Source organism: Pinus tabuliformis, chromosome 7 (genome assembly GCF_031772625.1).
Source record: "Pinus tabuliformis cultivar Carrire ecotype Pingquan chromosome 7, CPIR1, whole genome shotgun sequence".
In the NCBI taxonomy this organism is placed as follows: domain Eukaryota; kingdom Viridiplantae; phylum Streptophyta; class Pinopsida; order Pinales; family Pinaceae; genus Pinus; species Pinus tabuliformis.
This window is the reverse complement of record NC_142293.1, coordinates 1,127,392,349-1,127,407,940: the sequence shown is the minus strand read 5'-3', so window position 1 is coordinate 1,127,407,940 and position 15,592 is coordinate 1,127,392,349. Positions and strand designations below refer to the sequence as shown.

Sequence of the window (15,592 nt, the reverse complement as noted above, 5' to 3'; positions counted from 1 at the left end):
CATCAACACTTTTTGTATCACTTCTAGATAAACATTTTGTAACAGAATTGTACGGGTGCATTCTCGGTTGTAACCGTCACCCTAATTTGAATTGTTGGGGTGAATACATTAAGTCAAGTAAGTCTTCAACTGAGTCATCAAGATTGAACTTGTCATTTGTCTCTTGGGTGCATTTTCGACAGTGTTCGACATCCTTCCTTTTTTTAAAATCAGCACATTCAGTGCGTACATTTAAGAAAGCATAAAGTGTCTGTAATCAATCAAGCAAGTTCAAGCAAGCCATCTAGCAAGCAATCATCATCAAACGAGTGTGAATTCTAGTATTCTATTCTTCAAGTGAGCATCAAATCAAGCCAGTGTTTAACGCAAGTGCAATAAGCAATAAATCAAGGGAGCGTGTCATTCAAACAACAAAGCAAGCGAGCATGTCAAAATCAAGTGTGAAAATTCAAAGCATGACATCTACAACAAACGAGACAGTGTGAAGTTGATTGAAGCATTCACAAAGTGTTAGTGAAGCATTCAAGCAAAGCGATTGTCATCAAGCGAGCGTGAAATCAAGAGTTCAAGCAACCAAGTTATAAAGCTCGGGCAAGTATTTAAATCATCAACAACAAGCAATAGTACAAGCTAGCCTGAATTCAAAATGAGCAAGCTAACATGGCGACACACATTCAACTATCCCAAATTCTTAACAATTTGATTTTATCATCAGCTGGCGACATGGTGAACATCAGCAAAACAACTCTTGCTGATATTCAAGTGCATCTTCAACATGCACATGAAATGATTGAGTTCCTTCAACTGGAGTCACAACTACAAAGAACTGAGTTGCTAGAGAAGAGTGATGCTTCCAAGTCTTTCAACAATACAACTGATGATTCCAAGTCACTGATCCGACCAACTTCAAGTGTCAAAGTAGTCCCTGATCCAGTTCAACTTTCTTCCAAATCAATCATCAAGCCATGGGAAGAAATCCAAAGTAACAGAAGTCGACGAGGCTTAGGATATGTCAAAGATGACGCCAACTTCCATATCCCAGATTATTGAAGGCCCATTAAGTTTGTCAGTGCCAAGTTTCTTGCACAAATCACATTGGCTAGTTCTGAGAAAGTTGACGACAAACATCAATACACACAAACTGAAGTTGCAGACAAACAGAAATACACACAAACTGAAGTTGCAGTCAAACCAAAATGCCTTCATTGTCAAAGAACTAGTCATCTGGAAGATCAATGTTTTGATCTCTATCCTTGTCACCATTGTGGCAAGTCAAATCATTCATCAGCACAATGTAGCAAACAACAACAATCAACCATATTGCAGATCATTATTCATGGATTGATCCCTGGGAATGGTCATCCTCGGTCAAAAGATTGTATAAGTTTTACAATCGGATTCACTCACACATATTGCAGACAATAGTAAAAATGACGATGGTACTCTCGTGCAGTTGAACAAGGGAGTACACCAATGAAACACGCCTATCCCTGAAGGGGGGGAGTTCAGAAATAATTTGAAGAAGATTGTCTCTCCTTTCAACTGACAGAGGGGGGAAAATGTCAATGAAATTGATAGTGGTTGTCAGACTGAAAGTCTCGACAACATCAGCAAAGTAGCCAGTGGGCATTTTCATCAGCAAGTGAGCATCAACAAATTCGCCAGTGGGCGATCGACAACAAAGTCAACAGTGAGCAATTTTCAAACACAACAAAAGCAACAATGAGTTGTTTTTCAACGTCATCAGCCAGTGGGCGATCATCATCAGCAGATTCGCCAATGGGCGTTCATCAACTTTTGTTAGTGGACAAACAAATATGCTAGTGGGCGTTCATCAATTTTTTTTCAGTGGACACAGGATGCTGATTTCAAGCAAAGGACAGTTGGATCCTTTTGCAGCTTGGCACGTGATGGAGTTGTCAAGCGACATTCAGAGATGAATCAAACATGCAGCTGACTCATGGTCTCTTCATATTGCAGTTTCTTTAGCATCCAGCTTTGGCGGTTTTTTAGGCAAATGTTTTTTGATGATCAACTTGAGAACGTGGAAGAGGGTTCCTTGTTCTTATTTTGGATTTATCATTGGGAGGGGAATGTTAGCCTCACTTTCGTAATAAAACAATTATAAATCCAAAATTATAATTAAATAAATCAAATCTTGAGAATTAGGAGTTAGTTCCTCAAACTAGAGAGTTTAGTTAGGATGAGAGATTCTCTCCAACTAGTTCTCCTAGATTAGTGTTTTGTTGAGAAAATATCTCAACCAAGTTTGTTCAAGACAGATGCATTATGTTGAGACAAACTTCTTCATGTATTTATTTGTATTATTATCATTCTTTGTACATTGGATTGAGAATGAGAGGAATACAATGAGGCTCAGGCCTTTTCCACCATGTTTGGTTTTTCTATATTTCTGCTATTTATTTTATGAATGGTTTATTAGTTTATTAGGTTTCTTCACAAACATGACTGAATCTTTCATTCAAGAGGCATCAACATGATGCTCATCAAACTGAGCCAAACATAGTCACATATTGACCCAATATATTTCCCAGAACGTTGTTGTCTTCTAGCTGCACTAGTTGTCACTGCCTCATGTGTTAGGGCATCAACCTTCAGTCTTGATCCTTCACACAACCAACAATACAAGCCTTCAAAGGCTGTGGTGCTGCATACTCCACTGCCACGGTTTCAAGTTTGACTTGTGCAACCTTTAGAACAATCTATGTTGTTGGCTATGGCCTGCGGCCTGGGCCAACAACAAGTTAGGCCTACACATAGCACCCAACAACCTCCAATTGGCAACGCTGACAACCCTACAATCTTGACCCTTGAACAACAACACGACCTCCAGTCTTATCTTAAGAGATCACCCTAAACACTGACCTTCTCTTTGAGGCTACACTAGACCTTGGTTAATGCACTATATGAACCTTATTAAACGCTGTCAATTCCCACATTGTCTAGGTTCCTTCTTGTTGTAGATTAAAGGTCTTTATTTGTTGCGACTAGTTCTCTCTAGACTGTGGCTAGGGCTCTCCTGTGATTGCAGATTAGAGCCTTCATTTTGACTGTGGCTAGGGCAATCTAGGCTGCAGCTAGGGCTCTCTTGTGACAACAGTTAAGGCTTCTTTGTGACTGCGGATTTAGGGCCTCTTTGGACAACGGATTAGCGCCTCTTTGGAAAGCGGATTAGGGCCTCTTTGGACAATAGATTAGGGCCTTCATTAAGTGCGTATTAAGGGCTCCTTTGATCTGTGGCTAGGGCACCTTTGGACTGCGGATAGGAGGCTCTCTTTACTGCGGCCAACGACTAGGCTTCCTCCTTGACTGCGTATGGATGTGTACCTTGACTGCGTATAGATATTTCCTTTTAAGGCATGGCCTCTTCTCTAGAATTGCGGCTAGATCTCCTTCCTTTAGGACTGCGGCTAAGGATCTCCCTCTAGATCTCTCTTTCCACCAAACCCAAACGAGCCGAGAGAGATCACAAGAGATGTGTGTCACACATGACTTGAGGCCTCCTCTATTTAAATGCAACGTTGAGGTTGAGTTGGGGGTTATTTGTTTGTTGGCCGACCTTGAAAAATTGTCAAATAATATAAATAAATTCATATTTCCATAAATACATATCGGAATTGGATGATCTTTAGATTAGTCCTACACCTATCGAAGAGAGAAATCCAAGAAAAATATCATTTGCCATAAATAAGGTGACCCACATGGAGTTTGGCCCAAGTTGCCAATTTTAACACTCTCTCTTAGCTAGGGAGATCTTCATCTGCTAATCCATTTGCCGGTCTATACCATATCTGCCATCAATGTAGTTCCCTGCACTGCTCTGTTGAATTATGAAGAAGAAGTGATTGAAAATGTATCATACCATTCTCTACTGACCCGAAGTCAGTCCCATATAAAGAGAGTGTCTCATCCAACTCTTACTGATCCGAAATCAGTTCCAAATAAAGAGTGTCTCACGCCACTCTTATTGATCCGAAATCAGTTTCAAATAAAGAGTGTCTCATACCACTCTTATTGATCCGAAATCAGTTTCAAATAAAGAGAGTGTCTCATACCACTCTTACTGACCTGAAGTCAATTCCAATTGTTCCCAGATCAATATCATCCTAGCATAGGGAGTACGGTAGTACACGATGCATCCATCGGTAGTACTATGGTCCCTCCCTATCATCATTTCTGTACTCATTGGCCAGATGAGAGATACTTCCTATGAGTCCCAGATTGCATGGGTAGGATGTCTCATCAGGAGAAGGATGAACCACTCATCTTGCCTACATGTTGCCAAGGCATATCCTAGGGGAAGGCTGAACCAGTCACCGTGTACACAACAAATCACTAGGGGAAGGCTAGACCACTCACCCTATGATTGTGTCTTAGGAGGAGAAGGATGAACCACTCATCCTACCTAAATAGCAAACCATTAGGGGAAGGCTGAACCACTCACCCTATGGTTTCTTATCGCCCCAAGAGGTACCCCATGCCCCCTGAAGCTCCCAAAGTTCTGTTGATTTGGGGTAGCATCGGATGAGCTCTAGCCACGAAATTTGGTGGAGAGGTTGGGCACATAAGATCACGAATACCCAGAAAGGGTTTGGGCAAATTCTAAATAGATCAGGAGATATTAAAATAATTAATATTTTTAATGGAGTCTCTAAGTCTAAACATAGGGAAAATAAAATATTAATGTGTATTAATATGAATTTGTGTTAGGGTGGTCCAAAAGACATGGATCAAGACAGATCTAATCTTAGCCATTGATTAAGGACTTAATCTTGGCCTTTGAGATGCCAACAAGAAAAGTATAAGAGGAGGCTTGAGGGTCCTTTGGAGAGCAGACAAGATGATCAGTCATTCTATTCTCTAGAACGAGGTTTGCTAATAGAGATAGAATCAGTGATTGGGAGAGCAGCTGAGGGGGAATTGAGTACAAAGAAATAGAGAAGGTAAAGATTGTGCTGGGAGAGCAGCGCAGCAGCCAAGGAGAGTGACACAGAGTCAACAAGGGCTCACGCACGGCCACGTAGAGGCAACCAAGTGCTGCGTAGAGCACCAGAGAGGCCAGTGCGTCTGACGGAGAGGTCCAAAACGCTGATGCTGGAGCTCCTGGGGCTGATGCAGGCCAAGAAAGGCTGACATAGGGCCAACGTAAGACAGAGAGGGTCTGATGTTGTCCAGATTGGGCAGATGCTAGGGCTGCATAGCAGTTTTGTGCTGAGGAGTTGCCGAAAGTATTTTTCGGGGTTTCAGCTAGGAGATTTCTCTCAAACTGTGAGGTATAGCTTCTAAGGAAATTCTCCGTTGGGTAGGCTAGTTTTGGCACCCAGATTGTACTCTAATATTTCTTAATAAGGAAACCCTCAGATAGCTGCACAACTTTTCGCGCATTGGGTTTTTCCGGGGACATTGGTCCAAAAATAATGGTGTCATGTGGTGTGTTTGTTCTTGTTTCTTTTAGTTGTTGATCTGTAATATGTTGAGCATGCACTGGTGTTTATTTTCAGTATTTACTTTGTAAATAACTTGTTAAAGAAAAATAACAAGTAGGTAGGAATAAATTAGAGAAAGTGCATGAAGGGTTTCTAAACTAAACATAGAAACTTCAACAAGTTCAATATCCATATCATACAGTATCCTCAAGGGAGGGTCTCTCCATGACTCCTAGTAGTTCTCGGAAAGTCAAGAATTTGACCTTTTCCAGGGGCTTCGTCAGAATATCGATGACCTGCACATCAGTCTTAATGTGAAGGAGCCTTATTGCTCCTCGATGTACCATATTTTGGATAAAGTGGTACATGATGTTTATGTGCTTGGAGCGATCATGAAATACGTGATTCTCTGATAATCAGATCCCACTCTGGTTGTCACAAAGTATCATGGTGGTTTCCAACACATGTCGAAACAGCTTAGTGAACAACTTCCTCAACCAGACAACTTCATATGAGGCCATACTAACAGCTAAGGCTTTATGCATATATTCCCAGCTGAGTTTGTCGAAAGCTATGCTATCCATAATCTAAGCGAGTGTATCATTTTATGTGATAAGATAATGTTATCCATAATCTGTCTCCCGTCCACATACCTCGCTTGGTTGGTTGTGATAAGGAGCGAAATAATAGTCTTGATTCTATTTGCCAAAACATTGGAAATGATTTTATAAATTACATTACAAAGGGTAATAGGTTGAAATCGATTTAGAGAATGAACTCCTTCCTCCTTCAGGATGAGAACGAGAAAGGTGGCGTTCAGTGCTTGTAGCACTATTTTGTTGATCCTCGAGTCCACCATCAGGGTATGAACTTCATCTTTGATGAAAGACCAACAAATTTTGAAAAAATGAATGGTGAAACCATTTGGTCCGAGAGCTTTTCCATTCAGCTTGTTCATTAAACTTCCTCAACTTCGTCAAGGAGCATTTTGTTGTTGTCCTGGTTTAGGATTGTGGGAATGTTGTTAGTGATTTCCCTTATGGCATGGGATCTGTCTACCCGAGGTCGTTCCAGGATCTTGCTATAGAAATCATTTTGCTCGCTCGAAATGTCTTAATGGGAATTAACAGTACCTCCATCCTCAGTTCTTAGGCTGAGAATTCTGTTGTTCCTTCGGTGTTGAACCATGAAGTGATGGAAGGAGGAGGAGTTCCTTACCCCACGCCGGAGCCAGTGAATTCTAGATTTTTCTTGCCAACTGTTATTTTGTGTTTTAGGAGTTTTTTTTCGTAGGGCTATTTAAGCTTCTGATGTCCCAAGAGATGTAATTCATTGAGAAAGATGTGGGGTTAGAGTGAGAGCTCTCACCTTGCCCTCATTGATTAATCTTTCTCCTAGATCTTGGAGGAGTTGGCTTGTGGATTTCCTCCCTCTTTCGTCTTGGACGTCGAGGGTTGCATTGATCTGTTGTGATATTTGATAAGATTCCTTTAAGAGCATTGTGTTCTGGGGGTGTCGTGACCATGCCTTGTTTTAATTCCTCTTGTAATAGACAAGCCCCTTTTATTTTTTGGATATACTCCTCAGGTATGGCAGACAGACCACCTTTTTCCCATTCCTCTTCTATTGAGATGAGATCCATGCCTTCGAGAGCTTCTTCTATAGCATGGTCTTCAATTGCATTTTCTAATGTTACCAGGTCCATGTCAGTGTCTTCTAAGGTTTGGCCATTCTCGGTGGGGTAGTGCTTGAAGTTCTCCCTTAGAATTTGATTTTGAATTGTTGAGTTTTGGATTGGCATTTTGCTTCCTTCATCAACATGTTCATCTGAGGTTGGTTCTTCTTGTTCTTCTTGTAGGGCTTCGAACTTGTTTTTGTTGGATTATTGTTGTGGGCCTTGCTTGGCTTGAGTTTACATGTTGTTTTTGTTTTTGGGTCCAACCTTGGTGTAGCCTTGTTCATCTGCCTTCTTTTGCGCTTGTGTGTTGGTTTGTTGTGAGTTATTCTGCGGGCAATCTCTGAATAACTGCCCATGCTCATGGCATTTTTTGCATCTGAAGGGTATGTGCTCATAGTCTATATTTTGGAGCCATACTTCATCTCGAAATACCAACTTAACGGCCTCGGTAATGCCCCTGAAATGTCCATGTAGACGCAGATTCTTGCATATGAGACATAGTATCCATTCCTGGTACTCTCTGACATTTTAATGTATTCCCCCAGCTCGTCTCCTATTCCTTTTAACATAGAGGGCGACGAGTAGTTCGTGGGTAGTGAGTAAACGCTGACCCATACAGGGACCCTGGTGAAGTCCTCCTTTTTAGGAGTTAAGTTTTCCTTCCAATACTTCATGTAAAGACTTGCCGAATTGAAGAAATATGGGCCTCCCTCGAAAATACGGCCTTGGTCTTCCATGAGATCGAATATGATTGGGAAGAAGCCTTTAGATCCTAACTGCAATCTTATCTTTGCTTTTGGGCGCTATTTGTTTTGAATCCACCAATTCAGTGCTTTTTCCGTGGACTAGATCCCCATGAACTTACTGATGATGGCATGCTCCTACATGAAGTCGCTATAGGTTGCAACGTCCGGGTCTTGAATCTCCAACACTGGTATTTTTTTTTTCTTTCGGTTTGCAGTTGTTGTTGGTCTCTGTTTGAGGCCTCTAAATTTATGCTGCGATAGACTAGTGGACTCTTACCTCCGCTCCACACTGTGAATTCCAAGCTCCTTTTGGGGCATTTCCTGTTTCCTTTTTACCCAAGTTGGCTACTCTGATTTTTTTGGATGAGTGGAAGGCAATGTACGTTGTGAGCTTGTTTAAGAACGACACGTTGGGTTCCCTTCCTTTACCTGTGACCGCGTCTCGAAAAGGAGGGGGCCTCAAAGCCCTCTCACCTCTGTCATGGCCGAACCGAGCCAAATGCTCAGAAACCCTAGTAACAGAGAGAAACCCTACCCCCGCGTTGTACAGAGAATCTCATTTTCATTTGCAATTGGCATCATGCCTATCATATGGGAACTTAATGTGATGGTTGATATGTTAACAGTGTGTGGTGTTTTCTTTCACTTGGTTGGTATGCCTAAGGGATATAATAGGATATGCCCTCAACAAACTTGATTTGTTTTACTAGAGGATCTATAATTCCTCACACAATATTATCAGCCTTGAATACTTGGATTATGGAGTTTGTTGCCCTATTCATGAATTGCAAATAGATTACATGTTTTAAACTGAATGAACACTTGGGTTGTTGTGAATCGTGATAATTGCTTAGATCATAAATATGGTGGTAAACTGTAGGTTTACATACATTCATGTTGCTATGGTTGAAAAACTATAGTGTTGAATGTTTAGAGATAATATATTGTTTAACGATTGGAACATAATCCTCCTTGAGTAGACATGCAACCTTACATCTTTCATGATTAGTTAATTGGTCAATTGAATGTCTCTGAACTTGTATATTGGCCTGCAAAGGGTCAATAAAGTTTTGCGTGGACTTGGAGCTTGAGACTATGTCCTCTCCTAAATTTTGAAGGAGGAGTAACTTGGACCCCTATTCATGACCGACTATGGCAAGGTGCTGTGAGGGCAATGGTTCTAGCCCTTGGACAAAGTATCTTTGCAACTGGCAAGTAGGATCTTCCCTCTTGTCATTTCCACTCATTGATGTTTGAAGTATAAGACCGTGTCCTCAAACCGTAACACCCTAGAGTTGGGCTCTCAGTGTTTTGGCTGTCAGAGCTTCAGAATGAGGGAAGCGAAGAAGTAGGTTGATGGACCTCGACAATTAGATGTGTTGGGAGTGGGTCCATCTGGCTACCAGCTTTCGGGCCATTGGACTTGTAAAGAAGCAATGTGAAACACCGCTCACCGCAAGCGCTGTGGTTGATTTTGTATTGGGTGAAGCAATAGGAGTTAGGTTGATCAAACCATGGTTTCAAAACAGAACCTTGTCGCCACTCACTGCCCACACTGTGAGTTCTAGCATGTTGTGAATGTCATACTATCATGCCGATGAAGAGTTAGGTTGATCCCACTGCTTGTTTCTCTTTACTTGTTAGTGGCCACATGCTGTGGGAGGGAACGCATTGGAGCATTGCTCCAGTGTGATGTGGATAGTAACTGTGTGTCCTACAATGATAGTGTGGCAGTGCCACCAAGACCCAGTGAAGGTCACGTGGGTGCCATGTGGTGCCTAGTGATGACATTACCTTTTTTAATTGGCCAAAACTTTGAATGGACATAACTTTTGATTTGAAATTCGGATTGAGGTGAAATTTATATCACTAGAAAGTTCTCAACAAGATGGGTGCGATGGTGATATCATATTTTAATTTTGCAAACTTAGAAAAAGAGGGAGCATTTTTGTAACCCCATCTACATGACAAACTATGGAGGTTGGGTTAAGTCATAGGTAATGTTTCTCATAGCCCTGGATTAGGACAAGGGAGTGGGAGGTAGTGTTATACCGTCGGTGGAGTAAGGGGAAGTAACATAAGACATGGCCCTTCTGCAGTTCCAGGGTGGAGAGGGACGCAACCGGTAATGCCATGGCATATCACATCTCCACTTCCTCGGAGCAACAACATTGTGCCCAATGGTTGGAGAAGCAGATCAGGGTAGTGAGGAAGATGATAGCAAAGGGCTAGATGGAAGGAGAAATCACATAATTTGTTTAGTATCCAGGAACTTCAAGCACGTGGACACACAATTGTAGCACACTCAGGGATTATACTGGCATAGAAAGGGCTTCGCTGCATAGGCTCTCTCTTTGTAGGAAGAGGAGCAACAATGCATTGTTGATAGGTTGGGTGCTCTTGAGCGACACAAGAAGTTCTTAATAACCTTGATTTCTTGGTTAGTGAAAAATCAAAGTGGAAAGGTTCATGTTTGAGCACTAGGAACCTCCAAGGAGGTTCCCATCACCCTATTTAACGAGGCAAATCACCCTGGTGTTCCCTAACCTTTTGGTTCTCTTCTTGGTCTTGCAATCTATGTTGGTATCCTTCGTAGTCTTTTGCAACAATGTTTAGTTTATTATGTTAGTTGATGTTGAGACATTTAAGGCTTGGTTTCCCGTTGTGGGTGGGTCTAGTTTTGTCGCAATGACTATTACATCTTAGTTTCCCTTCTCAGGGCAGGATCCTTAGCTTGATTTTCGTTACAGTCTCTGCCAAGGTCATGGGCCTATTACATCAGGGTTCCCCTTAAATGGTAAGATGCTCAGTTAGAATTTTGTTATAGTTTTTTGTCATGATCATGGACTTGCCTCAAACAGGTGCACCAACAATTGTCAATAAGCTCTCTAGACAAATGGCATGTATGGATGAAGTTTTGATCCGATAATAGAAAATACCTACTAACTTACTCTATATGTATATATAAAAGAAATAATATTAGTAATATATTGTTGATATTATTTCATATTGATTATTTCTATATATAATAATAATAATAATAATTTATTTTATCTTTTATTAATTCCATGCTGTTAATAGTTAGCATATATGAGATGGTTAATATATTGAATAGTTATGGTGTGTTAATACTTAATATTTAATTTATAATTGATTATTATTTATATGAACTTATTCTTCAATTATTCTCTCTTTTTGAAATAAATGGTTCAATTATCCTTTCTCAGTTTTATGAGTAAATTATTTTTGAAAAAAAAACCCTTATTACTGGTATACTTATGTTAAATTTAAGCATTTCCAGAATACGGGTTTGCCAAGGAACATATGATGCATTTATAATCAAAGCATGGGAAGACTGGGATGAGAAACACACATCAGAAAATGACCATCCTATGTTATTTCCAGAAAAGCAGGTTTGAAGTCTAATGACCATTTCTTTCAATCTACTGTTTTGAAAAGCAGAGTAGAATATTTCAACGAAGCATGTGTTACCTAGCTTGAAGTAGTTAGTTGTCTTTTCAACTAGAAAGTGAGCTAACCGATCCTAGATCAGTTGTACATAACATTTATTCTAGCAGATGGAGGGCAGGACCTCGAGAGTTTTGTGCTTTCGGACTTTGATGAAGCTCGAAGTGTGATGATTCAGGTTTTCTTGCAAATTGCAATAAAATAGATTCTTCTGTTCAAATAGTTTTTTAGATCAAAATTATAGTTACATTCCGGTTGATTGATCTATTTTGGCAAATTTCTCACAGGTGACGGCCTCTCTAGCTGTAGCAGAAGCAGCCTGCGAGTTTGAACACAGAGACTTGCACTGGTCCTACTCATCTCCCCATTACTAGACGTTTCTGATAAATTTATGGATTTCAATTCAAAATATTGGACCTTATGCAATTTTAGAAAGCTTTGTTTCAGATTCATCATTTGTGTGCTTTGGTATTTTAAGGGGACCAAATACGTATGACTCTTCAAAAATGATTGTGCAGGGGTAACATTCTTCTATCTCGTGACAAGGAAAAGACGGCACAATTTATTATGCATGGCAAACAAATGGAAGCCCAAACCTTTGGCTTGTCAGTGGCAATAATTGACTTCACATTGTCTCGGATCAATACAGGTCATACCCATCTTACAATATATTTTCTTGACAGAGTGTTAGGGTTATTTCCCATTGCTTATTAATTAAGGATACAATTTGTTTATAGCAAATCACACTTTTTATGGGATAATAATAAATAATGAGGGAAATATTTCGCTTGGAAGGTAAATTAATTTTAGTAAAACATTTGTTAATTAAGTGCCACATGACCTACTTTAACAACCAGTCTAGATGCATCTTAAGTCTGGATTATTAAAGTGCTGAAAGGTATCAAATCTCTTTTCATTCTAAAAGAGGTTTGCATCTCAGAAGATTTCATCCTTCTCAACCAATGTTTTAAAACTCCGACTCGGACTCCGACTCGGCCGAGGGTTGACTCCGACTCGGTTGACTCGATATCATTGACTTGGTCGTTGTAAAAAATACATTAATTTTTTTTAGAATAAAAAAACATAATTTTAAAGATTTTCATTCATGTTTCCAAACACACAACATTAGATTATAGATAGAAGATAACATATGATCAAAGTAGGCTCATGAATATATCCATTATATCAAAATGGCACCCAGTGCACTGTCCAATACAAGAGGTCAAAACAAAAACACATAACCAAGGAGGCTAGAAATGGCCTCTACAACAAAAGTAAATTGTGACTAGTACTACTGGCCAATGCCAGAGGAGCCAAGATTATGTGGATCAATCTCTGGATCATCATCAGAGTCACATAGGAGGCCCCATGGCTCCTCCTCCTCATCATTTCCAATTGCAACTGTAGAAGTGGTAGCACTAGCAGGCTGTGTAGCAGATGCATGCTAAGATAAACGAGATATGCGCTTCTGTCGTGGCTGAGCAGAGGAAGCGTCTGCAATTGGAGGACTTGCTGGCTGTGAGGCTGAGGCTGGTACAAGTGGATCGAGATCTGTATTCAACTGAACATTATGTTCGAGTGATGCTATCGTTTGTAATTCATAATCCATATCATCATCAGAAGCAAACTCCGTTGGATGACTCTCCACTATCCAATCTGATGTTGGATCAATGTCTTCCAACATAATGGAATCTGAATCAGGTCTTTTGTTCAAAAATTGGTTGCGCCTCAGCCGGAGGTTGTATTGGACATAAACTAGATCATTTAACCGTTTTTGATCCAAACAGATTCTCTTCTTTGTGTGAATCCTCTCAAAGACAGGCGAATTACGCCCACATCCAATAGCACTGCAAGTTTGACTCAAAATACAAATTGTAAACTTTTGCAATTCAGGACAATAGCTACCAAAAGCCTCCCACCATTGTGCTGCAAAAAACATAGGAGTGTAATGAGTTAACTCAATAAAATTACAAATTATATCCAACTTTCAAATTATAAACGATTTAACAAAATAAGTATTAAGAATTTGAGAATTGAAATTTTTGTTTACTTGGCTCTTCTGCTTCCCTTGCAATCTTTGCTAGGTTCTTCCCAAAGGTACCTGAGGCATTGGTGAAGGTTGCGACCCGTCGGTGTATTTCCAGCTGATCACACTCCAATGGGATCATGCGATCAATGTAGTCAATCAATCGATCTCTAACCTCCCCCATCAAAGTTCCTGTCACCTTAGCTTTATAATGATACCGTGGGTTCAAAAAATACCCAGCTGCATGTATAGGGCGATGGAGTTGATTGTTCCATATTTCATCAATGATTGCCCAAATGGGCCCATACTTAGCCAATTTATCCTTGTATGCCCACTTTATTTGCTCGCTTGCTTGATCCATAGCCTCATAAATGAAGCCCATAGCCAATATTTCCCCATCCACCAACCGCAACACCTTAACCAATGGCTCAACAAGCTTCACAATCTCTGCTGCCTTTCCCCAAAATATCTCTTCATTAACTTTCTTTTTCAATACTTTGCCTTCCAGTTTGTGAGACAGCTGGCTTAGATTCCATTATTCACTGTAAAAAATATTTTGCAAGTTTCTATGTTGTGAAAGCATAGATTGCAATGTCAAAAAATGAGTAGCAAATCTAGTGATTGCAGGCCTAATAATATCCCCGCCCCTTGTGTGTTTCCTCATGAGGTTCAAAATCCATGAATGATTGTAGATAAATTTTGTTATGCTTTTGGCATGATCTACAGTGTTTTTGACCCAATCTAATTTGCCAATATCCTCAAGCATGAGGTCTATGCAATGTGCAACACATGGGGTCCAAAATGTGCTTTTCCTCTAACAGTCTACCAACAAGAACATAGTTAGAGGCATTATCTGTGATGACTTGAACACCATTAGCCACCCCCACCTCCTCAACGACCTCATCCAATAGCTGAAACAACAATTGCCCATCTTTTACGTTATCAGATGCATCAACTGATTTTAGAAACATGGTTCCCTATGGGCAGAAGATAAGAAAGTCTATGATGGTACAATTTCTTTGATCAGTCCATCCATCTGACATGATGGTACATCCTGTTCTTGCCCATGAGTCCTTGAAATCTTTCAAATAGTCATTAATGGAGGCAATTTCCTTCTGCAAACGATACCCACTTACCTCATGCAGAGTAGGGAATTTGAAGCCTTTTCCAACAGCATGTATGGCATCAAACATAGGCTCATAATATGGTGAATGGGAAGCATTGAAGGGGATATCAACATCATACCACCATCTAGCTATGTAATCACAAGCAGTCTCCCTCAGTTCTTTCTTCCAATGGTCATCTAAAGTGGGCTGCATTTGACTTCTACTAGCTTGAGGACCATGTGCATCTGATGGAGAGGAGGGAGTGAAATAAATTTTGATATTCATATCACCCTTTTTCATTCTACCCTTTCCCTTTTCTTGAATAGAATGAAAAGAGGGAGGAACATATCGGAAGGGGTTGGATGCATGAGTACAAGGGATAGAGGAAGAACCCTCAAAATCAAAATGGGGGTTGGTAACCATCATTTTTTGTATATTCCTCTTCCTCCCAATTTCAGCTTCTAACTCCTTTTGCCTAGCCTTATCTTCTTTAAACTTCTCAAATATGGTTAACAAATCCTTCCTAATCTCCCCAATTTCTGGTGAGGCACATGGAGTAATTTGGCCTCTAATCTCCGCCAAGTGTTGTTTCAGCCTATTAATGCCCCCATGACTTTTCTTAATTTTCCTATGGCAAAATTTGCAATGCATTTGACTATCAACCTTTTCAACATATGCCCAAGCAACATCTTTCACTCTAGGTGCCATTTTTTGACTTGGAAACGAAAGCAAAAAATCTGAAAATGAAAACAAAAAAAAACATTGATTCAATGTTCATTTCTTTCACAAAAAACAGTCTTTACGATTTCAAGATTTGCACAGAAAATTTGATAAGCAAAAGCAGATTTCTACAAGTGAAAAAAAATACCTCCAGGCACAAACTGCCTCCTCAAGCTTGCTCCAAGAAACCAACTCCTCAATGCTGCTCCAAATGGTTGCCCAAGAAGCTCCTCACTCCAGTTGCAATGCTTGCCCAAGACTCCTCACTGCTGCTCTAAAAACAAACTCAACAACTCCTCACAAACTACCACTGAAATTCTCACTCAAATGCATGAGATGGCTGTGAGGAAATGAGAGGGGTTGGGTGAGTTAAATGGACCCCAAAGACCAAATAAACAAAA

At 40.3% G+C, this 15,592-nt stretch overlaps 1 protein-coding gene across 2 annotated transcripts in view; it reads left to right on the top strand.

The window, feature by feature from the left end:
• HASPIN (Protein kinase superfamily protein) overlaps positions 1-15,592 on the top strand; it is a 159,388-nt gene that overhangs the window by 101,054 nt on the left and 42,742 nt on the right. For both annotated transcript variants that reach the window (XM_089456535.1, XM_089456536.1), the window contains exons 8-11: positions 11,173-11,284; positions 11,425-11,517; positions 11,627-11,688; positions 11,858-11,988. In XM_089456535.1, the coding sequence (XP_089312661.1) occupies positions 11,173-11,284; positions 11,425-11,517; positions 11,627-11,688; positions 11,858-11,988 (398 nt within the window). The remainder of the gene's footprint in view (positions 1-11,172; positions 11,285-11,424; positions 11,518-11,626; positions 11,689-11,857; positions 11,989-15,592) is intronic.